At 43.7% G+C, this 25,246-nt stretch overlaps 1 protein-coding gene across 8 annotated transcripts; it reads left to right on the top strand.

The window, feature by feature from the left end:
* The first annotated feature begins 30 nt into the window (after window positions 1–30).
* Window positions 31–23,486, top strand: ATG13 (autophagy related 13). 8 transcript variants are annotated; one of them, XM_071809146.1, is made up of 19 exons: window positions 36–477; window positions 3,887–3,972; window positions 5,654–5,735; window positions 6,100–6,180; window positions 6,858–6,977; window positions 7,401–7,447; window positions 7,997–8,137; window positions 9,189–9,229; window positions 9,758–9,854; window positions 10,200–10,298; window positions 11,011–11,101; window positions 13,627–13,725; window positions 14,726–14,809; window positions 15,923–16,056; window positions 17,210–17,327; window positions 18,105–18,182; window positions 18,489–18,605; window positions 19,062–19,190; window positions 20,428–23,486. In XM_071809146.1, coding segments are annotated over exons 2-19 (1,638 nt in total). In that variant the 5' UTR covers window positions 36–477; window positions 3,887–3,970; the 3' UTR covers window positions 20,506–23,486. The 8 variants fall into 8 exon arrangements, with proteins under 8 accessions (XP_065694560.1, XP_071665247.1, XP_065694558.1 ...); XM_065838486.2 differs by having other exon boundaries at window positions 14,699–14,809; XM_071809145.1 differs by lacking the exon at window positions 3,887–3,972 and adding an exon at window positions 3,427–3,637 and having other exon boundaries at window positions 14,699–14,809.
* The last annotated feature ends 1,760 nt before the right edge of the window (window positions 23,487–25,246 follow it).

The following is a 25,246-nucleotide window of genomic DNA, read 5'->3' as shown; positions in this document are numbered from 1 at the left end:
GCCGCGTGTGGAAAGTGCCGCCGCGGACACCCAGACGCCTCCCTCCCTCCTCCTCTCCCTCCCACCGCCCGCCCGCAGCGGATGAAAACAAACAGCGGCGGCGATGGCGGCGGCGCGGTGCAGGCCGCGGCTCTGAGGGCAGCGGCAGCTCGACCCCCACTACCGGCCCCGCACGCCCGCAGGCGCTGACACCCGCGGCGAGCCGCCGCGGAGCTGCCCGGCAGCGAGATCCCCGCCGGCCCGGGACCAAGGAGAGGAGGTGGAGGAGGGGCGCTGGCCGGAGCCCCAGAGTGGCCGCGGGGCTCCTGGGGCTTGGAGGTCGCGGGCCCGAGGCCGCGGAAACCCCCCCGTGCCCGGGCGGGGCGCTGAGGAGACGCCGGGGCACGGCGGGGGAGCGGGGCGGCGGGTCCTCATCGGGCAGCCGGGCCTCCCCGCGGGATGAGCCGCCGCGCCGCCAGCACTGCCGCCCCCGCGCAGGTACCGAGGCCGGGCTGGGGTGGGAGCTCCGGGAGCCTGCGGACGGCTCCTCGAGGGGAAGGGGATGGGGACGTGGGTTTGAAGGCTTTGGCTGCGGCTTCGTGTCTTCGTTTTACTTTCGCTTCGCTGCTCGCTCAGTGGGGGTTTGCTGCAGACCCGTGTGCGCGGCCGCTGGGCTTTGGCCTCCTGAGGACTCAGTGGGGATGGGGAGGGTTGTGACCCCCTGAAACCTCGCCAAGTGGTGTCTCTTAAACTGCTTCAGGGCCTGTTAGAAATAGGTAGAACTTCAGACCCCATTGTCCATTGCATAGTTTTCCTGTAACATGCGAGTTTACTGCCAGTTAGGGAAGATCAGGGATTTACAAATCATTGCATCTTTCTTTCCTGTTAGAGCTGGCGCGGTCAGACCTCCATCAGAGTCATTCCCATCGATTCGGTGGGAGCAGAGCCTCCTGCCCTGTCAGTGGACAGGTGGAAAAGGGACACTTTAGACCGAGCCTGCAGATTGCGTAACAAAGCTAAAAAGTGGCGTGACTAGGCACACTGTAAAACCACGGTAAATTACTGCCTTAGCTGAAAATTGGTTGGCCATGCAAATGAAGTCTAGGGCATCTCCAAATCATTGCAGGAGTGGCCTGACCTGGTAGAACCCTCCTTCCTGTGGCAAGAAAAAAAGTAATTCAGATGAATTAGGTGGTGTTTAAATGTCCAGAAGGATCATACAGGATCACTTTATTTTGTTTAAATGGTATTGTATAATTTCAACTTTTCTGAACATACATTCACACAGAAGTTGAGACCTAGTGGTTATATTGGTCGTTGTAGTACAGGGTGCGTAGAAACAGGTTCTGGTTCAGGCTGTATACTTTGGCCTGACAAACAAAATTAGAGGATGGACCTTTGAACTGACACCATTTTTAGACCTTGGGGAAGTACAGAATGTAACTGCCGGTCAACAGGAATTACTTAATTTTGCTTTTAAGCCAGTGGAGCTGGCAGTTTTGGCATTAATAAGATATTCCCTTAGCTGGGAAGTTATTTATTGGTTATGAAGCAAATGTATTTCCTGATCAGCAGGAAAAATCGCCTTTTTGTCAGTCAAAACTTAATCATATGATGAACTACAGAGACTTTGATTTGATCAGGGTGTTTACATTATGTGAAACAGTTTTTCTTCTAGATTCTACTCTAGTCTTTTCTTAAAAAAATCCATAAACTTTAAAGAATGAGAGTGGCACACCTTAAAATTTAGATCTGTTCCCTCCCTCTCCCCAGGTTTCTGACTAACCTACTAAGAAGGCAAAACGGAGACTAATTTTAAGTAATTGTAGGATGCTGGAGTTTGACTTGTAGGCCCAGCCTCAAAACAGAGCGCTGTCTTTATGGACATCTTTTTATAGTTGCTTATTAATGTGCTCAAAATACCTGCTTGCAGTGCAGCTTCGTGGTCATTGAAGAGGATGTTCTAGGAAAGCTTTCTTGGCAGTTGAGCCTATTTGTCAAAGACACTATTAAAAGCTTCAAGAACTTGCATGTGCTTCTTGTTTACCTGCATGATTCAAGAAGGCTTTTCTGGAGCTTCACATAGGACATCCTCAGAGATTGGATTTGGCTCCTGTATTGACAAGGAAGTTCTGAAAGGGTGGTTGGGACAAGGAGCCTGGTTGGGGGGGGGGCACAGACAGGTAACCAGGAATGGGATGAGAACTGTTCATGGCCCCCTGCTTAGGGCAACAGCCCTTCTGGTTTCTTCCCTCTTCCTTTTCTAATTTCACTCTGGGATAGGAACGCTGAGTAATTATTTTGCATTGGTAAATATCTATCTGAAAGGAAAGCAGGATGACTTGAAGTTGTAGCAGCCGTGTTCAGAGGGAAATTGCAGAGGAGGGAGGTGAGGGAAGCAGCCTGTGTGTACTTTCCCCAGCACCAATAATAATACCTGGTATGTGTCAGGTGCTTCTGCTCCTTTCCTGTTTATGTACGTGAGGGTGAGACAGACAAACAGCTAAATCCCCAGCTATGAAGCACGTACGGTAAACACAGGCGTGCACAGGTGGACTGTGCACCTGCTGTGTGCTTGGGTTACAGGTATCAGCAGGCGGCAGGGCTGCTCACGTGCCGGTAGCTGTGGTTTCTCTGGGCTGTACCACGGTGTGAAGGGAAAGGCTCTTGCAGTTCATTGCATCATGCAGATAGGGTGCCATCAGCTTACAGTGTTGTGTCCTTGTTGTGATTTATCTCCTTGGAGAAGGAGAGTATAAATACCGGTTGAGTGTATAAAGCACAGTACTTAGACGTTAAACTGTTGAATAAGCCTTGTATTCTTCTCTGCTTCATAACCTTGTTAGAAAGAGTAAGGCTTTAGTAAAAAAATCCACGTGTGGCAGGTCTCCTTTGAACATCTGTCTCTGACACGTCTGTTTAGAGCAAAGTGAAGACAAAGGCATATAAATAAAGCCAATAGTATGAAAGTGAAGGTTGCAGGAAGAGGGAGATAAAGCAAAAAGCTGTATGGCCAAGATGCTTGTTTTTGCCTGTGAATAGCCTGTGTGTAAGGCGACAGCAGTGGGATATCAGTTTACTTAAGAGATTAGTTGGTTGAAGGAGAATCAATCATCTGTGGGTTTCTAACCTAAACCAAAGGTTATTTCCTTCTAGTTATTATTCAGTGTAAAATTAGACAGCGTCTTCTGTGAGGTAAGCATATGCCCAGATACTGGCGCTTAACAAGGAGCTGTGCTGGCATTGCAACTTACAGGACCTAGGAAGTTGAACAAGTTTGGTGGAACTAAGCTTAAAGAATTTCCTTCCTTTTCAGGTCAGCTGGTGGCAGCTAACCTGGGGCTGCAGAGGCATTTTTGTAATTAAAATATTTGCTGTAATTCTTGGCCTGTCTTGACTCTTATCAAGAGTGACTCTGAAGGTGAACACTGTCCTAACTCTTAGCAGATATCAGGTAATCAATCACCAGAGACCCTCCTGCAAAAATGAGGAGATGGTGGTCATCAGATGAAAGCCTTTAGACATGTCAGGAGCTGAGTTCTGAGGTCCCAATTTCCCTCTGAAATTATGGATTCCTGAGAGGAAACCTTGCCTGATACTTTCTGCTCTACTTTGGGCTCTGGCGAGAGAACTGTTGCTGGAATTTGGAGCTTGAGAGGTAAGAGTATGAATATCCAAATGTTTTGTGAATGTTACAGGTAGTTTGAGATCTCGCAGGAAGAATCCCAATTTTGCTGCAGCAAGGCAGAACCATGAAGCTCTCGTTCTTTGAACCCTGAATCTAAGACATGGCTCTGGTGGCTGTTTCTCTCCTCTCTAGGGATATTTGGGTATATAGTACTTAGAACTAATTCCTATACTGCACAGGGAACCATGCTGATTATCTGCTTTGTTTCCTTCCCAACAGACCAGTGAGCCTAACACCTTCCATTAGTTCCTGAGTGTCTTGCAACAGTCAATACCAGAATTCTTTTCCAGCCCCATAAGGCAAATGTAGGTGCTTTATTTGACAGCTTTCCTACAACATCAGGATATATGCTTCTTTGCACCTGTCTCCAGGGCTCACATAGAAATACCTTCTCACTTCTTTTCATATTAAAAGCTAATGTGATTTCTCTTGGTATTTAAATGTCAGCATTCTCTTTGCTGAGAAGAAGATGTATTTTTAATGCATTATTTTATTGCCTGTATCAGCCAGGTTTTGTTCTAGGTCTCTTGTCCCCACAACCCTTAAAGTACTTTACCTAGTTAAGTCAAAAAAATAGTAACATGTCACTCTTGCCTATTTTTTGTGGGAATTGTCTATACTAAAAGCTTGTGGTTTTGTTTTTGGTTGGTTGGTTTGTTTGTTTTAAGTTAGGGTGCTGCATCAGCTAAACATTTAGCTCTTTACATACTGACTTCCTTTTACACCCCCCCAGTAGAAGAGATCTGTACTCTCTGTTTACTGGAGGTAAAGGCAGGGAAAGAAAGCATAATACTTTTGATGAGGAGGTTGAAATATCCAAAGGATAGTTGGATAATGCATTTAATGTTGAATTGCTTATGATGTTAGTTCTCAAATTAAATTATAATTTGTAATGAGAACAGTATGTGGCATGAATATAGCCTAGGAACCTTTAACCATATTAGATGTCCAGCTTTCTTTTTATTGAGTCATTCACTTTTCTCTATAAAATGCTTTATAAATTGCAGTACTCTTATCTAGCAGGCCTTCTTTCATGATGCTCCCAAAGCATTACTTAAAATAGGCATTTACTGTTATTGAGATATTTTAAATAAAAGTTCTGCATGTCCTCCCCTCAGTCTCTGTATGATTATTAAATATGAAGAAACTAAGGGACAGAAGAATTGTGATTTATCTCAGGCCATGTGATGTGTTGATGGCAGAAATCTGATTAGTGCCTTCGCCCGGCTCGCTTCAGGGGCTGTGCAAGTTTATTGTATTGCTAGAAACAATCGTACTTTGAAAAACAAGGCAGTGTGAATGTGGGAGCTAAGTATTTGTTGTCAGATTTCAAGAGACGTAAACAGAATTTTGGTCTATCCCTTGGCAAAAATGTGTCTTTTCAGTTGATTGTAGGGAAATTTGTAGCTGCATAGGTTTACTGCAGGTACTATTTGTTGGAAGTAAAGCAGCAGCATAGACTGTTCCAGCAATGGTTTATTATATAGATTTCAATATCTGCTGAAGTACCACTGGTATACTGGTTTTAGAATTTCAGGCTCAAGAAGACCATTTGCTTGATTTTGACCAGTGCTCATAACTGAAGAGATATTATTTCTAAAGCAGAGACTGGCATGTCTCATGGATAGCTTGGTATAGAATCTAGCGATTGTGGTGTTATGATGTTTTGGGTTGCGGTTTGTTTGGTTGGGTTTTTTTTAATTAAGATAGCAAAATTGGAGAACTTGTACCCAGTTTTAATAGTGAGCCCCTTTGTTCTTCCTTTTCTACTATCTTTTGCACCAACCAGATAAACTGTTCATGCATGTTTATACCTCACACCCACGCCCTCAAAGTTCTTAGCTTGTTAGGATTTTGACAGGCAGAGGCCTTTGATGCCTGTCGTTTCTTTTGAGGTAGCCTCTAGTGGCAAAATATTTTGAAAAATTGAAATCCAAACAGAAAGATGAGTAAAGACTTAATTCGCTTGCCTGTGTTGTACTTCAGGTTGCCATATGCAATGGACACTGATCTCAGTTCCCAGGACAGGAAGGACCTGGACAAGTTCATCAAATTTTTTGCTTTAAAGGTAACTTTTTCTCCTGTGGGCAAATGCTGCTTCTTTCTTTTTTTAAGAAAAGCCATGCTTACTGTGGCTAGAGTAACAAGGTTGGGATTTGGGGTGGGTTTGTTTGTTTGTTTTTGCTAAAGACCGAAGCAAGAAAAGCTGACATCAAATCCAGGAAATTCCTGAGAATAACTAGAATAACATATTTTCCCTTTTTTCTATCTTCATATCTTCTTCCTTCCCCCAGAAGTGTCCTACTGTAGAATCAGTTATAGGCACTTCACACCTCATTTTTTTTAACTTCGAATTTGTCTAGCTCAGGTTCCAAACTGTGAGCTCTGCGGAGCTTAAAACATGAATATGTATCTTGTCCTTTCTGTTCCAGACGGTACAAGTAATTGTCCAGGCCCGACTTGGAGAGAAAATCTGTACCCGATCATCGTCCTCCCCAACAGGCTCTGACTGGGTCAAGTCACATTTTTTTTAAAGCCTTTCTATAACTATTGGCATTTGTGTGTGTGTGTGTCTGTCTGTGTGTGTGTGTGTGTGTGTGTGCAGATGTGCATGTGTTGAGAATACCATGTAATAGTTACGGTCTTGTGTAAACAGTAATAACTATTTGTAGAATAACTACTCTGTTCAATTATATTTACTGATGGTGTGGTGGTGGTGGTGTTGTTGACATGCAACCTGTCACTCTGGGCTCTGAAGGTCTGATTAGAGGAGAGATAAATGATACTTCTCAGCAACTCTAGCCAGCTAAGGCGCACTTCCAAGATCTGCTGGGAGTGCGGGGATGAGTTCTGTCAGAATTGCAACTCTGCAATTCAGGACTTCGTAGTAACAGGCTTTATTAAAATTGAAGAGACTCAGGATACTCTGTGCGTGAAGATAGGACTTAAGCAAGGGACAAGGAATGTGTTTTTTATGACAGGATCAAGAAAAATGTTTGAATTAGCAGCCAAGGAAATGTTTGCAAATACGAAAAGCCTGAGCCCATCTGGGAATTTTCTGTTTCATAAATATTTCAGTGAACACTGACCTGGTATGTTATATATGGGTCTCTGAGTCTGTCTGCAGTGTACCATCAGGCAGTTTTTCAAAGAAATACAAAAAATTAGAATCATCTCTTTCCTTCTGCAGTTCAATTTAGCAATCAAAGATATACCAGAGGTTACTCATGAAGCAAAGAAAGCCCTGGCAGGACAACTGCCCGCTGTTGGACGGTCTATGTGTGTGGAGATTTCTCTCAAAACCTCAGAGGTGAGAACTGAGTCAAAATAGATGCCATTTTTTTAACTTAAATCACCTATTAGAGCTCCTGCCCTTTAGTTCAAGACAATGTGAAAATATCTTCATTTATAAAGTTAGGTAGTATGCTCATGAAAAGAAATGTATTGTTTAACAAAAGCAATTCACTGCAGATACCTGAGGCCAAACACACAAATGGCAGAGCAACAAAATTTAGTTTCTTAGACCATGAAGAGCCATTCTGAGGGAGGTATTTCCTCATGTGATCTAGTTGTGCAGCAGGACTTCCAGTGCACGGTTTTCTGTTGCATTATAAGAAAGTGGGAGCCAGGAGAAATGTCTTCGTTGAGAGGCATGGACGTTGCTGATCATTGAGATGTGAAAAGGTTCGTGTTCTGAAATGAGCCTTTTTTTGCCATCCTTTCTCTGATCCAGGGGGACTCCATGGAGCTGGAAATTTGGTGTCTAGAAATGAATGAAAAGTAAGTGCATTCTTCACATTTTCTTTTTGTATGTGTATTTATTGCAGCTGATGAAATGGGGAAGCGTGCTCAATCCATGGTGATGAATGAGCATGTATTGGCAGTGTGACCTGCAACACTTCAGAGGGAAGACCCCCCTTTGTCTAGTGCAGTAGTCGAAGTGTTTGATATTGGTGTCAAGAAAATAAACTAGTAATTTTATTCCTTCTTCGTTATTCCATTACAACTAGCATGCTTCCTAAGATACAAGAATTCATATACTTAGTAACGACAGATGTTCTTAATACTGGAAAGATGTTTCTGTCTGGTAGAAGGCAATTTTTAGGAATTACTTCTGCAACAGATGACTAAATTGAAGTAGGTCTCTTAGGTGGTTGGTCAATAGCAGGTAGCCACACCAGAGCTTTATTTTATCATGTTGGCAATAAAACTGACACCAAACAATTACCCTGGTCTAATTTTGATTTAAAAAAAAAAATTCCACAGCCAAACAAAACCAAACAACTTAGTTGGGAACAAGAGACTAATTTTTTCCTTTGTGTCCTATAGGTGTGACAAAGAAATCAAAGTTTCATACACCGTCTACAACAGGCTGTCTCTGCTGCTGAAGTCTTTGCTTGCTATAACCAGGGTGACTCCAGCCTACAGACTCTCAAGGAAACAAGGCCATGAATATGTAATATTGTACAGGTAAAGCGGAATATTAAATTCCCTGCAGAGATTGTAGACTTGCACCGTGCACCTGCAAATATGCTAAAAAGGGATGAGTGATAATAAATTATTTAACTACTACTGATCAGTGACAGAAGAGAACTTTGGGCTATATATATCACCTTATAGCCTCCACCTGAGCTATTGAAAGAAAAACTAAGCACAGGCTGTGAAGTATTATTCTTTGTCTGCCATCTTGAGAAGAGTGCAAAAATCCTACATGCAAGCCCTGGTTAAATTGCTCTTTAGCATCCAGTTGTCCAGCGTCCGGCCTGTATTTGCTAAATGCCTGTCTCCATTGCGCATAACTGAAATGCATACTTTTGCGGTGTAGATTCAGACTGTCTCCTGCTATTCCATTTTAAAGATGAATTCTCAGCTCCACTTCCTGCAGTTCTTGCAGTTTACTCATCCCGATAGAGAGTTTAACTTTTTTGCCTGTGAGATCTGACTGGCTTGTGGTTCGTCATTATCACCTTCCAATCTTTGTTTTTGGCTTTGAGAAGAGTCTTGGACGTGTTTTGTAGCTAATTTAAATGATTCTAAATCTCAGGTTTGTTATCATTTGCACAGCTGAGAACTTAAAAAAGGAATCCCAGGCAATTCTTCATTTTTGCCTCCATTGCTGGCTTGGCATATACTTAAAAGCAATGCTCTTCACAGCACAGTCACTCTTTCATGTTGTATGATGAGTATCAGCTTTTAGACTTGGACCTATCTGTGAAGTTTATACCACATCACAATTTTGCTCTGAACTGTAGACTTGCCACAGAGGCTTAAAAACTTTGAGAGATTTCTGATTAGACTACCATTTTCTATTCCTTTTCTTTTTACATGGCACGTCTTCCTCTGAAGTCGCTGGAAGGATTTTTGAGATGGTCATTCTAGCCACATCTTTTCTTTTTGTTTTTTTCTAAAGAGGAAAAGTAGTTCCAGCCTTTTAACTCTTAACATTAAATAGGGAATAAAGATATATATAGCATTATGTCCCCAATGGACCTACTACTTTTTCTTTTTCCTTTTCTTGCAGGATATATTTTGGTGAAGTGCAACTGAGTGGCTTGGGCGAAGGTATGATTCACAACACACACAAACTAGGGCAGAACTGTTTTTCCATACTGGCTAGCCATTTATTACTATTCGTAAGTGCCACAGGGAAAATTAGGTCTAAGGTTTACATATGCTTTTTGTCAGGATCTACCACTGAAGAGTCATGACAGGTATAACGGTGGTACTTTGACAAAATGTAGGCTGATTGCCATTTTGACTCTAGTGATCTGGAACTGAAATAAGAACATGGAAGTATGTTGATAAGGGATGGGACTGGTAAAGGAGATCATGATCTACTCAGGAACAAGAAGCATTTCAGAGCAATATTTTAGACCAGGATAGGAAGCAACATCAGAAGTCTTGGAGATTAAGCCTGTCAGCCAAGCAACCTAGTGCTGCTGATTTGTTATGGGTTCTGTACGTGTCTTTGGAGTTCAGATTGCAAGGGATGGTGGAAAAACTATCGAAATCAGACAATGTAACCTCAGAATGTAAGCATATGGAACATAAATAATCAGTGAAACTGATAATCGTTCCTTAACCTTATAGGTTTCCAGACAGTCCGTGTTGGGACAGTGGGTACTCCAGTGGGCACCATCACTTTGTCTTGTGCCTACAGAATTAACCTTGCTTTCATGTCAACCAGGTGAGAAAATGTGATCAGGCCAGAAACGGTTTTACAACAACATACTATTAAACCCCTCATATTATGAGCCCCTAATTCTGTCGCTTCTGCTTGTCCTTTCCTGCTAAGATTCTCCTTCATGGTGAACACTCTCACTCTTACGTCTTGCAGCAAGGGGAGTATTTGGGTAGCCCTGAGCCATACTCCAGAACTCCAAATTGTTGATGCATGCTCGGAGTTGCAGGGCTGAATTGTAAAGGTGCCCTTGTCCCATTAACAGACACAGGGGTTTTCTGTGAGGGCACCATGCATTGGGATGAGAGTAGAGAGAAAAAGCCAATAACACCATTGCTTGTTGCCTTGCAGGCAGTTTGAGAGGACCCCTCCTATTATGGGGATTATCATCGATCACTTTGTGGACCGTCCCTATCCCAGCTCTTCACCCATGCATCCCTGCAATTACAGGTAAGGAAACACTGAGCTGAAGTCATGGGCCATGGTGAAGGCATCATTTATGCCCAAATACAGAGCCTGTTCCACTGTTTGCTGACTGCATGGGAAGGGACACTGGAGGATTAGTGTCAATCATGTTGACATGGCTGAGCATTTGAGGAAGGGTGACATTTTTCTCTTCACATGTGGAAGACAGAGTGCAGCAAGCCCCGGTATTTTCCCAGATTCCTTACAGAAGCATGTGGACATGAAGGATGTTTAATGTTGACTGCCTTTGGGAATTTGAAAGTGTAACAGTTAATCCTGCTGTAGAATTACGTGTCCAGAGGCATGCATCTCCAGATATTTCCCTTGGGGAAAGATCAGAGTTTAATTTATCTTCATAGGTGAGAATTTTGTCTTCTCTGAAATGCACGTGAAGGCACTCAGATTGGGACCAGTGGTATTGTTTGAGCGTGGTTCTGTAAACACCAAAGCCTTTAGGTAAAAAAAATGAAGGGAAGTGTTTATATTTGGGGGGTAGCAGAGGAGTACCTGGGGAAAATTAAATTTTCCGTACCTTGTTTTCCTCAGTTCTGTAAGTAGATAAGAGCCCTTCATTAATTCTCCTTTCAACTCCACCCAGATACTGTCAGCCTCTCTGCAGTGTTTGTCCCAGTGTGTTCTACTATTTGTTTTAAGGAATATTTCCAGTTAGAAAGCTTTTCTTTTCTTGCTACTTTAGAGCTGGTGAGGACAATGGTGCAGTATACCCCTCAGTGGAAGATTCCCAAGAAGTGTGCACCACGTCTTTTTCCACCTCTCCTCCATCTCAGGTAAGAGAAATCAGGGTCATTTTACTCCTAGATAGAACAGTTGCTGCTAAGGTAGTGTGCACACTCTTGACATCAACTACTTTGCGAACAGGCAGCCACCTGTTCCTAATTAAAATGTAATGTATGGGCTATTTGTATCATTACACTTAGTAAAACCTAGTTAGATACTAACTTCAACAAAAAGCTAGGGGACTAGAAAGACTGAATTACTGAGAAAGATTAGAAGAACCTACTCTTGTAGCTGGGCTGAGATGTGTTTGAAGAGGATAGCAGTGTACTTACACATTCACACACCAATACTGCTGGAAGAGGAATTCAAGACATTGGTGTCAGGCAGTGTCAGTAAAAGTAACAGACTGACACTGAGAAAAACACTGAAATATCAGGAAAATGCTTCTAGCACAGTCATGTTTTCTGCATTGCAGAATGGAAAAACAGGAAAAAGACAAAAGCTGTATTTGGTGGACCATCTAAAACTAGTTGGGGCAGCAGGAATAAGTATCAGTAAACAAATTGGGTCATAGTATTGAACTAGGGACTTAATGGTCTGTAATTCCACTTACCCATGCAAATGTCATTTAATTTTCAATTTTAAAATAAACAGATAGTGGTTTCCCTCTGAACATAAAAACCAGAAACTCCACTTCCTCTTCCTGCTTCTTCTACTGTCCTTATCTATTTGATCCACAATTCTGTATTTTGAAGACTTGGCCAGATTTGCAGTTGTCTTATAGCTTTAAATATTCAGTTATGTCCTGCCTTCTTGTCCAGCCAAGCAGACGGCTCTATTGGTCTCTAAAGACTCTAAATCTCTTTTGTTGCTGATGGGAAATGTAGAATGAAGTATAATTGGAATGCTGTTCCAAAACGAAAGAATTTGCTATGGGTCTTTGCACTGCTTCAGAGGAATTAGTATGACTGGTTTAGCAGAATGTGTTCTGCTGTGTGCATGAGCTAGAAATGAGCTTTTCTTAGGAAGCATTTTTGTGCCAAGTGGATTTTGGGTGATGGGGCATCAGGCAATGTTGAACTAATCAGCCAGCATTCACGGTAAGTCTGATGGAATAAAGCTTTTCTTACTCTGCAATACACAGCTCAGGAGATGGGTTTGTGGCAGAGTTGTATCCTGCCTTTTCACAAAATGGGTTAAATGCAAAATGTTTCATAAGGAAATTTCCACTGGCTTGGTCAAGCCAGTGTTACTTAACAGTAATAGTGTATGTAAATGCATTGAAGTTGACATTTCCCCAGGGGACTTGAAGCTTTGCTGTCATTGAGAGGAAAAGCTTTATGAAACCAGATGAACCTTGAGGATTCACATTAAGCATGAACCTACATTCTTGCTTTTCCTGTTGCTCATAGTTGCCATATGCTCTGCGCTTATTTATAAAGCAACTGACAAGTCTTTTTTACCACAGTTAGAATTGTAAGGCTGTCTTGCAGAGTGGTCTCTAAAGTAAATTAGAAGAGAGGGGGAAAAAAAAGTTAATTGCTTTCTCCAGCTTTCTATGCACGACTTAATGTGTAGGAAAATACTGGGAACTGTGTGGTTGTGTAGGCAGATTGTCCAAATCGCTGCCTGCCTTCTCAGTAGAAATGAGGCCTGACCTGCACAATACAAGGGAATAGGTGGTACCTTCTCCCTGTGAGCTTGCATAGGATGTCTGTGTGTGTTGTGGAGTAGCCCAAAATTCAGAAGAGAGTCTGGCCATGGGTAATACCTAGAAATTATGCTTTCCTAAAACTGAAAACGGTTGGTAGAAAAATGACTGGAAGAAGGTACAGCACTGAACCAGGTTTGGATTGCCCTTTTGGCATTGGTACCCTCTGTGAGACAGTGTTTACTCCTGGAGTGTCATGCCTGTTGGTGGAGTTCTCTCTTCACATCAGTGTGTTTGAATTGCACCTTAATCTGGATCCCATTTACTCTAAGGGTGTAGCACAGACCTGCCAAGATATGATCCCTCAGAATGCTGGAAGATTAGGTGGATGGATGGATGGATGGAGAGGATTGAAATATATGTGATTTGTACATTTTAAAAAACAACAACAACAACAACAACAACAAAAAAAAAAAACACAAAACAAAACAATCCCAAACCAAAATGGAAAAAATAAAACCAACCACACCAAAACTCTTGGCTTTTTTCTGGCATCCGCTCAGCCTTGTCCCTCCTAATTGGCTGGTACCAATTCTAATTAACTGTGGAACAGAGTCTCTGGCAGTTACTTTCTGTCAGTGTTCACTGGAGTCTAAAATAATTACCTGAGTTGAGTGGTTCACTGAGACTGGAAAACAGTCAATTCTTTACAGAATGAAGGTGCTTCTGGCAGTACTGAGGCTTCTTCTCTGTGTGTAGGTGTGGCTGCTGCAGCCAAAACCTCTTTAGTAGCATTCAGTTCATCCAACTCTTTATGGTTCTGCTCTGAAGTCCTTCTCTCTCTCTCTTTCTCCCCCCCCCCCCGCCCCCTTCACTCTCTCTCTCTTTTCCTTGTTTCCTCTGTGTATCTGTATCTGTGCACAGTGTGTTTTTACTGTCACAAAGACACATTTTCAGACCCCTCCTCCTGTGGTGACGGACACCTTGAAGGTCCCAGTGATGGGACTGGCCTTTTCACATCAAGTGAGTTGTCAATAGAGTATGCATACTAGCTGCTTAAATGCCTTTGCAGATGAAGGTCTCCCAAAGACAGGACAAGCACCCATCAGTCAACAACAGCTGTTTGCAAGGATTGTTAGTGAAATATACCCATAGTAAGTTTTCTCTTAACAACAAGTGTCCCTAGAACCTGCAGTCATTTGTGCTCCATTCGACTGAACTAACATCGTGTGGATAAAAGTTCTGTGCATGATTCAGACCCCTGTAAATGATGTCTGTATTGGTGCTGCTGGAGTATCACATACAGAGCTCTGAGAGAAATGTTCCTCTTGAGGTCAGGCAGGCTAAAACAGGAAAGTTGTATTTAATCCAACCAGCTAGATTTCTCCCTGGGAAGTGTAAGGGACCTCTCCTGGGTTTCACCATTTCCAGCACTTCATTCCTAAAGCAATGTCACAAGGGTTAGCTTCCCTGTTCTCTTTACCTAGCACATTTATGGAACTCTCTATCCTTTGGCTGAAGCTATTTGAACAGGCCTTGAAAATCGGCTGTTTTAATGTGCAATGGGAATGGGTCCAAACAGGTGATAATGCAGTTGCGTTGGGGGAAAAAAGTGTGAAATGTTAGCTCTTAAGTAAGTTGATGATGGTATCCATGCCTTTTTCCAGTATGTGAAACAGGCCTGTAGAGCAGAGCTTCCCTCAGACTGGATGTCTGTCATACCTTGCACAGCCTCCTCCTGTGTGTGTAGGAAACCAGTTTTGTTTCCTTGTCAAGACCCAGATTTAGTCCCCTGCAATAAGAACTTTTTAGAGTAATAACCTTCATTATTGATTCCAATTAAAATCTAGCATCCTTCTGCCAGCCTGAAATGTTGTGCTGTGCCTCTGACTTTTCCTGTTCCTTCTTTACTGACTGATAATTATTCAGACTGTGGGGTGTTCCCCTTCCTCTCTCCTCTCCCTTTGCCCTTCTTGTTTTTTCTCTTCTTTCTTAGCTTTCCAGCTCTCGTCTTTCCTATCAGCCTGCTGCCCTGGGAGTTGGATCAGCTGACATGGGGTATCCTGTACTCTTTGCTGGTGGCTTGAACGCTGCACACCCTCACCAGGTACTCGTAGAGAGTAGAACAAGCGTGGCTGGTATTGCAACCATTTGTGTCATTTGGATGTCTGAGAGAGGCCTTGAACCTAGTGAATGTATTGGCAATCAAGTCTGCCAGGAATGAAAAGAGCGTAAGGTAAATATAGAGAAAGCACAACTTGCACAGGAGCTGGATATTGGCTCCTCAGCATCCCTGACTTTACTGGGGTAGCAGTCATGTGGAAAAACTACACCAAGAGAGTAGGCACCAGACTTGTTTGTCTGCACGAGCATGCCACCGATTCCAAACTTGGGCTGCCTTACAGAGCTGCTGCCCCTGTAGCTGTCGAAGCACAGCCCTGTAGCCCAGACATAGAATACACTCACAGTCCACATTGGCGTATTTGCATCAGACAAATAGGTGGTTGACAGTAGTCTTTTTCTGTCTGTGAAGTTGCTGCTACACCAGTTTTGCAGACACAGTGATGGTAGAGTAGAAGAGAAAATACTGTTTCAGTTGGAAGGAACCTACAATGATCTACTCCAGCTGTCTGACCAGTTCAGGGCTGACCAAAAGCTAAGACATGTTATTAAGGGCATTGTCCAAATGCCTGTAAACACTGATGGGCATCAACCACCTCTCTAGGAAGCCTGTTCCAGTGTTTGACTGCCCTCTCAGTACATAAATACTTCCTGATGTCCAGATTAAACCTCTCCTGGTGCAGCTTTTAACCATTCCCACATCTGTCACTGGATACCAGGGGTCAGAGCTCAGCACATCCCTCCCCACTTCTCCTCCTCAGGAAGCTGTAGAGAGATATGACATCATAACAAGAGGATATGAATTTGGGCTTTTTTCCCCTCCTTTCCTTGAAGCAGAGGACCTATGGCCAGAGAGCTCTGCACTGTAGAATGGGTCTGAAGTGGACAGGAGTGAAGTAGAAAGGGAATTAAAAAAAGAGTTTGTATTGTGGTGATCAGCTTCCACTTGACAGCTCTCTCAGCCTCATGGGGGCTGGAGCCCAGTCATATCCCAAAAACCCCACAACTTAGTCCCAGTATGATGTAACCTGCTCTGTATTGCACTGTGGTGTTCGCCTGATTTTGAGATCTGTGACTTGACCATTCCTCTCCATCTCAGTTGATTGGTCCAGGCAAAGAGGGAGGAATTCCCCCAGTTCCTAGCCAGCCAGCACATGGCACTCAAGCTGACCAAGAGAGGATGTGCACCCCACTGGATGGAGTCCACTACTCAGCAGCTACTCCGTCTAGTAGGTAGGTTGGGTTTAGATGATGCACCGCTTGTGCTAGCCAATTTATAATCCTGTTAAGATAAAACTTTTTGTTTTCCCCTTTTTATCTATTCTTTGTAGCATAACTACTGTCTTTCCATCCCCAAAAACAACGAGCAGCTTTCTCCGATTGGGGCTTCTTCAGCCTTTCTCCAAACGATGATCTCTTCCACCTACTAACACCTGCTAGTCACTGTAATATAATTTTTTTTTTTTATTCTCTCTACCAGTTTTGCTTATTGTAAAATAACAAGGTGAAGCAAGTTCATGAGTGAGTCTTAAGTGCTCCAGAGCCTGAATGTGAATTGTTACCAAAACCATTTGTAGTTACCCCAAGTCGGTTCACTATTATATTAAGAAACTTTAGGCACAAAGTTACTTAAAAGGAAACAATACAACCTCAAACTGTCCTGAATCACCTCTCTCTCAGATAGTAAATTCCTTTTTTTTTTTTTTTTGTTCAACATATTTATTTCTTGTGAAGTCCCTGTTGGGGTCACATAGTTCTAAGTCAAATATCTTAAGCAGAGATTTTGCTATGAGGCAACCAAAAATCATAGTTGTACTAGAACTTTCCTGGGTATGCCATGTAAGTAGTCCTCTTCACAGAAGACTCAAGCATCTTGTCTGTTTGTTTTAAAGTTCTGAATACCTGTGGTAGGAAAGAAAAACACACCACAGGTCATAGACATAACTAATAGCCATACAGTGAATTAATCGTACTGGCAGTGGCAGTTGTGATGTATTAGACTGCTGCCTTTGTTCTGCTTCTTGCCCTCACCTGACAGATCCACAACTACTGTATTACTGAAAAAAATAATAGTGATGAACAGGAATTGCTGTGAAAGTGCACATTCTGAAGTTAAAAGTCCACCCCCAAAAGCAAAAGCCTATTTCAGTTGGCAGCAACTTTTCATTCAACTAGATAGTTTTTGTCCAGCCTTAAACAAAAGTCTGATCCCACAAGTGTCCCATTCCCTTGATGACCAAGGAGGAAGGTGTGGTACAAGGACAGAGATTTCTGTTGTCCTTCTTCCAATACTAGGAGTAAACCCAGAAAAATGAGAGAGTCTTGTGAAGCATTGTCTATATTGTTTGTGCCATGAATCACTAATTAGGCCATTTTCTTGCCCCAGCGAGGACACAGAAACGGTATCAAACAGCAGTGAAGGGAAGTGTGGCTCCCCACATGACCTTTTGGAGACCATCTTTATCCGGAAGGTGGGAGCTTTTGTCAACAAACCCATTAACCAGGTAACTACCAGTAATCCTCTCAGAGGGCACCATAATACCCTGCTTCTCCCATCTGCTCCTACACCAAGGAGCAAAAAGCAGCCCGGTGCCAGGGCAACCCCAGAGACAGCCAGCCTATTCCTGCCTGCTGCATTTGCCTACAAGGTCTTGTCAGAGGCTCGTTTTTCATAAAATCCTTTGGGGATGTGACAGCTGTTGAATTTGCCTCACTTTGCCAACACCCTATCTGGGTGTGGAAGACTTGATACTCCACTTGGATCTGCCACAGGTTCATAAACTGGGGGAGCTGGTAGCAAGCTGCTCTTTCAAGGGACATGTAGTAGACCAGTTCATCACCAGTAAGCAAGCATTTAAGCTCAGCTAGAGCAGCTTGGAGATTGGCCTAGTTCCTAGGGCTGCTCTTCTAGCCCTTCTGCATGGATGAAGGAGAATTTTTTGTATTTGCAGCAGTTTGTTAATGCTTACTTATATTATACAAGATGTGCAGTGTGTTGCAAAAAGATGGGCCCATTTTCAAAGATATAATGATTTCAAATTGGATCCATCTGTTTGAAACACCCTGTGTATAAACAATCCCATCTCAGGGACTGACCTGCATTATTAGGTCAGCTCAGTACAATCTCCGTATTTTATGCCTTTTAAATGAGGTTCTCAGCCTCTTGCCCAACTGCCGACATGATCTTGGGCGATTTTTAGCAGGCCCGACAAAGACTTTCAACATCCTGTGCTGGGTAAGCAAAGCATCTTAGTGAAATTCTCTTTGCTGAATCTCCTCAGGTGACCATGGCCAACTTAGACATTCCTTTTGCCATGTTTGCTCCCAAGAATGTTGAGCTGGAAGATAACGACCCCATGGTAAGCCTCTTCCAGAGGTATAATATGTGTCTTCTCAGCATCCTTTATGCAACATCCATGCTGTTCCCTACCTTGAACAGACTTTGTTTTTCAAGCAAAGAACTAGTTACTCGAATTTGTTTGGTTTCAAGAAATCTCCCATGTTGAGTCTTGGGCTCTTTAGAGATGCAAATAACAACATGTGTTTGCTGCCCCTGCTGTAGCATGTGTTTATTGTCCAACCTCCTTACTGCCCCCCCACTGTCAAAATACACAGGCAGATGTTTTGGGAAGATCAGTACTCACCATCTTTGATTTCTTGGGCAGGTCAATCCTCCTGACTCCCCAGAAACCGAATCTCCTCTACAAGGCAGCTTACACTCGGAGGGCTCCAGTGGCAGCAGCACAGGGAACACCCATGATGACTTTGTTATGATTGACTTTGTAAGTGCCCTCATCAGTGCTCTCACATCACACCTGTGGCTCACACAGGCTTCAGGTGCTGGTACAGTGGCAAATGATGTAAGAGTAGTTTTCAGTGGGGGTGAAAAAGACCTCTTAGTCACATCTTGACAGTCCCAAAACTGCAAAAACACTGATGCTCAGAACCAACAGATACAAATTAGATATTTTTTCATTCCCGTACCAACAACTGGGCTTGGTGTCTTCTCTCTGATGACTAAAGGAAACAGATTCCAAGGAACTGCTCTCTTCCAAGTGCTCAGGAAAGCACAGATCTTGGCTGTTCTTCAGCTATTTAATAACTGTTATTTAGTTATTGCAGCAACACTTGTAATGCCAAAATGTTTACTGATAGCAGGTAATGCTTTACCTGAGATGGAGGCAAAAGGGAAGCCAATGTCTCTGAATGGGAATTAACAGCAGTGTCTTTGATTCTAGAAACCAGCATTTTCAAAAGATGACATTCTTCCAATGGACCTGGGGACGTTTTACCGTGAGTTTCAGAACCCCCCTCAACTCAGCAGCCTTTCTATTGACATTGGAGCGCAGTCCATGGCAGAGGATTTGGTATGAAGCCCTGAAATTTCTGTTTGTGGGAATCATATGGACTTTATAACGGTCTCACTATTCTTAGTTTGAAAAAAAATTTTTAAAAAGTCACATTTTCAGAGAATCATGGAATAGTTTGAATTAGAAGGGACCTTTCAAAGGTCATGTAGTCCAACTCCCTTGCAATGAGCAGGGACATCTTCAGTTAGATCAGGTTGCTCAGAGCCCTGTCCAGCCTGGCCTTGGATGCTTCCAGGGATGGGGCATCTACCGCCTCTCTGGGCAACCTGGGCCAGTGTTTCACCACCCTCATTGTAAAAAATTTCTTCCTTATATCTAGTCTGAATCTACTGTTTTTTAGTTTAAAACCATCACCCCTCGTCCTATCACTACAGGTCCTACTAAAAAGTCTGTCCCCGTGTTTCTTATAAGTTGCCTTTAAGTACTGAAAGGCTGCAGTAAGGTCTCCTGGAGCCTTCTCTGCTCCAGGCTGAACAACCCCAACTCTCAGCCTGTTCTCACAGCAGAGCTGTTCCAGCCCTCTGGTCATTTTATTGGCCTCCTCTGGACCCTGTTGAATAGGTCCATGTCTTTCCTGTACTTCTCAAAAGAGAGACCCTGGCCAAAGGGGGTCCCTCACTAGTACGTTCCAGACAAACACAGATTTGTTTGTGGCACACCTGAGCCTCTGAAACTGGTGTGTTTATCTTCAAGCCAAAAGCTGCTGCTGCATGCTTGCTGTGGCTGTCACGGAAACCCCAAAACTAGTCCTGCCTCTGGCGTGTCGGACTTAGTGGCAAACTAGGCCTGGTCTTGCAGCCTGAGCAGAAGTAAAATCCTGGTGTGCCTGGTGAAGGTCATGTCTGGGCAAGTGCTGTGTTGGGCTCCCAGGCATTGTAACATATTGTGGGGAGAAGTGAATACCAAAGGCTGGAGCTGCAAGTGACTTAATGAAGGCAGCGACATGAGCAGGTTATTGTGCTGCAGCTGCTGGCGGGAACTGCACCAGGTGAGGCCCCAGTGCACCAACTGTTCTGCAGAACAAACGCGCTCTGGGCACAGTGCCCTTCTCAGGGTCACTTGCTGGATGCTGCCAGAGGACTCTTAGTTTTGCACACGTGGGAAGGGGAGCCCAGAGCAGTGGAGAGGGGTTGCATGACTCAGAAACAGAATTTTTACCTTAGAGTGTGTATTTAAAGCTTCCTTCTATCTGCTGTGAATGAACCCTGATCTGCACCCTTTTTAACCTTTCTAGGACTCGTTACCAGAGAAGCTGGCAGTCCATGAGAAAAACGTCAAAGAGTTTGATGCGTTTGTAGAAACCTTGCAGTGAAGCTGTTTTCCAGTTTTGCTGCAGCAGTTCTTCCTCCTCAAGGCATCCTGGAGAATGACATCAACAAATATCTCCATGGCCCCTGCTCTGCCTTTTGTCTCACTTTGACTAGTTCCTTCCATCAAGTGAGCTTTCTTTGATTGCTGTCTTTAACAGCAGATACAGCTCATCTGCTGATTTTCCTCAATGCCACCGCATAGTACTGGTCTCCTTTTTCAGCTCACAGTCAGTTCTGCATCTAAGACTTCAGTAGGGGCACAGGAAGTGAAACTCCAGTGTATGAAACTTATTTTCTCCTCAGTCTCTGTTCTGTGTGGAGGGGCTTTGTGAAAAGTTGCCGTATGCTTCCTCCAAGGGTCCTATGGTGTAAGTTCCCTAGGTATAGCTTCTTGCTAACAGACCTTTTCCTACAGTCTCTGATCCTGTTAGAGCATGGAAAGCTTTGGCTGATTTCCAGGGCCTGTGAGTTCAGCAGAGTCAACAGTTTTAAGTCCAGGATGTGCATTCCACAGAACGGGGCATTTCATCCTGACTTCAGCGTGAGTGCCTGGAGCCCAGGAAGAGGCGTCAGCTTTGGGACCTGTGTAAAACACCACATTACCTTTGTTTCCCTGCTTCTGAGGAACTAGGTCTCTACACAGTCGTTCTGTGTGAGGCTGCCTGTTACACTGGGTGAGAAGCAGGAATGAAAGTACAGGAGCGCTTTCCACATTTCCTTCCTGAGTGCACTGACACTGGGCCATGCTGAGTTAATCAGCGTTGACTGTTGGCACACCTGCACGTGGCAGCTGTGATGATGCTGAATTCGTAGTCTCTGCTTCCAAAATGTAACTGTAAATACTAGGAATCCTATTTCTTTAGGGTTATGTAACTAGGAGTCTTAGTCCAAGATTCTTTCCTCTAACCCTTGCAAACCTTCCTGCTTTATGGTTAATAGATGATCTTAAGAATCAAGAAATATTTATTGCTTTTAAAGAAACCTATATTTAAAAGATGTTCTGTTTTCATGTAGTAGTGCAGGTCATTCTGCCCTGGATCACTGCAGACAGCAAGTGTGCCATGGAACCCTGGCCAGTGAGACTGGTCGCTCTTTGCAGGAAAATATCCAAGATATTTATTTTCTAAGACAGACTTGATTATTCTAATATAATACTCTGTTTTGGGGTCTGTGTGTCCATTACATCTAGTCAGGCCCCACTGATAGAATGAAATGCACACATCAGTCTAGCAGAGTGGCAGGGACTTGGTGAAAAGCTGTATTCTGATAGGCATGGATGAACTTGCAGTGTTCTTCAGCCATTCAGAAGGCAGCTTCTTTGAAGAAGCACATTTTTGGGGAGCTTATGGTACTTTTAAATCAGCTGGCTTTTGATTAGCTGAAATTTTATTTTTGTAATGATCTGGCTATCAACAGTGTGACTGGCTGGCAGTGCTCTATGGTTGATTTGGCTGTTGTGTGTCTTTTACCTGGTATAAGGACAGTGACACTAAACAGAAACTTAGATAAGGTAGGTCTTCCTGTGGTGCTCACTCTCCTCCTCCGATGTGTAACTAGAGTGAGCAACTGCAAGACCCCTTACTGTCCTAAAACACTTTTTCTTTCTTTCCACAGAAGTGGGGTTGAGTTGCCTCAGTACTGAGGAACCATCTCACTTTCCTTAGAGTGGCTGAGGAACCAGCCTTCTAGTTAGTGCAATGTGGCAGCTGCTTCAACTTGGCTGCATTCTTAATTGAAAGAGATTGTTAGCAGCAGATGGGGGAACCTCAACTCCTTTCTAGAACACTACTCTGTGCTGCTGCTAGAGCAAGGAACCAAGCTCAGAATAGAGCTTATTGTAAGGTCAGAGCAACACAATGCTTTGAACTTTACCAGCTTTTTTGTTGAGTCATATGTTCAGTGGGAGGCTGTCTGAGCTCCAAAACTCTAGGCAAGAGGTTTATTGAAGGAAAGCCACCCACCAGAACCTCTTTATCACACTCAACCAATTCAACTTTTCAGCAACCTCACACAGAAATTGCTTAGTCCTTGCAAAATAAGATGCACAAAAATCTAAGCAAGCTTCCAGGACAGACAGCTCACAAGAGGGCTTAATTACAGATACTTGATCCCTACAGTCAAAGCCACCTTGTTTTCCAGGTGGAAAGGGTTGCAGAAGGGTGCAGGAACACAAGGAATGAATGGATCGGCTGGCTCTTGCCTCTGCTCAGGAAGTTGGTCTCTGGACCTTGTAGAAAGCAGCTCACAGACAGATGGTTGCTGTCACCTTTCTCTTAGTGTACGGGCTGTACTCGAGAAAGTGACTTGATCTGGGCTGCAAAGCAGCAGAAATGGGGTAAAGTGCTGGTTCACACTGTATTAATGGAGAAAAAGAGACTTAGGCTGAGTATCTAGCCAGTGCTACTGCTGTCCTCGCACTGACAGGCTGTGGAGTTGGCAGACCTCATGCCGTTCTTGCTGATCCCGTCCAGCAGGTCCCTTGAGCCAAATACTCATGCTCATTTGTTGATGCAGTTCCTAAGATGGCTACAGCTCCCATATCTCATGAGGCAGAACGCCAGCATAGCACGTTTTTCTCTACTTCAAGAGGCTGGACATTGGCCTAAAGAAGCTGCTAGTGTTGAGCTGGATGGCTACAGCAATAATGAGATTCTCCAGCACTGAGTTATGTGCCTCTTCTGGACATTCCTCAGTTTCAACACATAGTGTTGCTGCATCTAGGCTCCGAGTTCCCTGACCACTGCACAAATGCTCTGCTTCAGGAAAGATCCAGCTGCTGCTGTGGCCTACCACAGATTGTGTTATGAAGGCTATTTTAGCAGCTGTCTGCTCAATTCTCTATTAAGGACAGTATGTATGTAGCTGCTGATTTACAGATACTTTGGGTGAAGGGGAAGTCTCCTAAATTGTATTGTTTTGGAAATACTCTCCCGCTGTACTTAAAGTATTCAAATAATTTCCAGTAAAACTTTTACGTAAGCAATGCTCTGCTTTGTGCTTTTTTCCATGTGTACTGACAGGTCTGGGACAGCCCCAGCCGCTCGCCCTTTCTCCTCCAGGAACTGGGATGCCCAGAGAACAGCTGGTTGGCGAGTGCAGGATGGAGCAGGTGGCTGCCTCAAACACCCAGGGTAAAATGCATGGGTGTGTTACAGGGGGAGGCAGTCAGCAGGATGCTGGCGAGACCACCTTACTGGACGAAGGATAGCAAGGGAGAGACACAACAGGTGCCTGGCTGGTCCCAAATGCAGGTGTGGGGAACAGTCACACAGTGTTTGGCCCTGGTGCCATCCCCAGTGAGCTAGGAAACTGAGTTATCTGCATGTCCTACTCTAGCTGAAATATTAACTTGTCTCCAAAAGGGCTGGGAAAAGGGGGAAAAGAAAAAAACCAAACAAACAAAAACCAAAAAAACCACAAAGACCAAAATACCCCACCCCACACACAAGCAGAATTTGCATTGGATGTGGTTGCTACTACATGTTTAAAAGGAGTGTGAGGATGTTTTGATCTGGTAGAAGAGCCAGAAGAGACTAATAAGATGTAGAAAGAACCAGTGTGGGTATCCCAGCAGCAAGAAATGTTGGTGAAAGAGAGCACGCTGCTTGCGGCATGTCATTCATGCCACTCTGATAACCAAACTTGACAGCTGTATTCTAGTGGTGCTTAAAGGTTACCTTATATAAGACACAGTGCCGTGTAAACTGCTAACACCTTCCCTTTAAAGGAAAGACAAGATGGTAAAAATCTATGTGTAAATATAACTGCTGATTTAAGCTGCAGTGTAGAGGGTGTCTGGCTATTATAAAGCAGAGACAGTGGATAAAATGGCACGAATGGGAAAAAAAAATGAGAGAAAAATGACTGTATATTAGAAGCATCTAGAAAGAGAAATACTCCAGCTTGAAGAACAATCTTAACCTTATCTTCAGGAGGTAACATAGCAAACTGAGTATCCCATTGCAACCTTACAGATAGTGATCTATCTACATTACACACATGTATGTGTGTGAGTGTCATTTCATGCACTTAAAAAAGACACCGCACAATGTAGGGAGGGATGAATTGCTAGCAAACTCATAAACCATCCTGTGGGATCTGGGCCTTACTACAGGGCCTTCAGTATCTACCCACTTCACCTTGGCACCAGTAAGACAAGGGACTGGGAAAAACATCAGCAAGTAAGTGAAAAAGTAACAGTTCATTGAACGATGAATAGTCACCAAGATCATGAACAATCAAATACCATCTAATTGTGAGTGTATTGTATGTATTTATAAAAAGAAAAATGTTCTCAGAATAACATCTTTAAGGCCACAGGGCCGCTATACATGAAAACACACCCCATTGCAATGGTGTTTATGCTGTGTGAAGTGCTGTCCAAGTGGCTGCGCATAGCGCACATCCTGCCCACCACAGCAGCTGTGAGGGACAGACCCACCTTCCCCCAGCACAGCTTCAGCAGCAGCAGGTGGTGGTGACTGAGCCCAGGAGTGGGCCCAACTGCCACCCCCGCAGAAGGTTTGAGATACTGATGTACAGTCAGTATATAACCACACTGGCCCCATTACAGGGGGCCAACATAGTCCAAGGGGCATCACAGGGGAAATCATAGGGATATGCAATGGGAAAGTCATAGACCGTATCCAAAAGCACCATCCACATGAAAAAGCCACGGAGAAATAACGCCAGAACTGTAGTAGCATCCAGCAAGTTACAGCAGGCTACAAGGACCATATGCGA

This window comes from Patagioenas fasciata, chromosome 5, assembly GCF_037038585.1.
Source record: "Patagioenas fasciata isolate bPatFas1 chromosome 5, bPatFas1.hap1, whole genome shotgun sequence".
NCBI lineage: Eukaryota > Metazoa > Chordata > Aves > Columbiformes > Columbidae > Patagioenas > Patagioenas fasciata.
This window is presented reverse-complemented; position numbering and strand designations above follow the sequence as displayed.

What these genes read in the sequence shown, in the direction of transcription:
- ATG13 (XM_065838486.2), top strand. An exon ending in CCACCTCTCCTCCATCTCAG is followed by an intron (nt 11,102 to 13,626) that starts GTAAGAGAAATC and finishes ATCTGTGCACAG; the next exon opens with TGTGTTTTTACTGTCACAAA. An exon ending in GACTGGCCTTTTCACATCAA is followed by an intron (nt 13,726 to 14,698) that starts GTGAGTTGTCAA and finishes CTTCTTTCTTAG; the next exon opens with CTTTCCAGCTCTCGTCTTTC.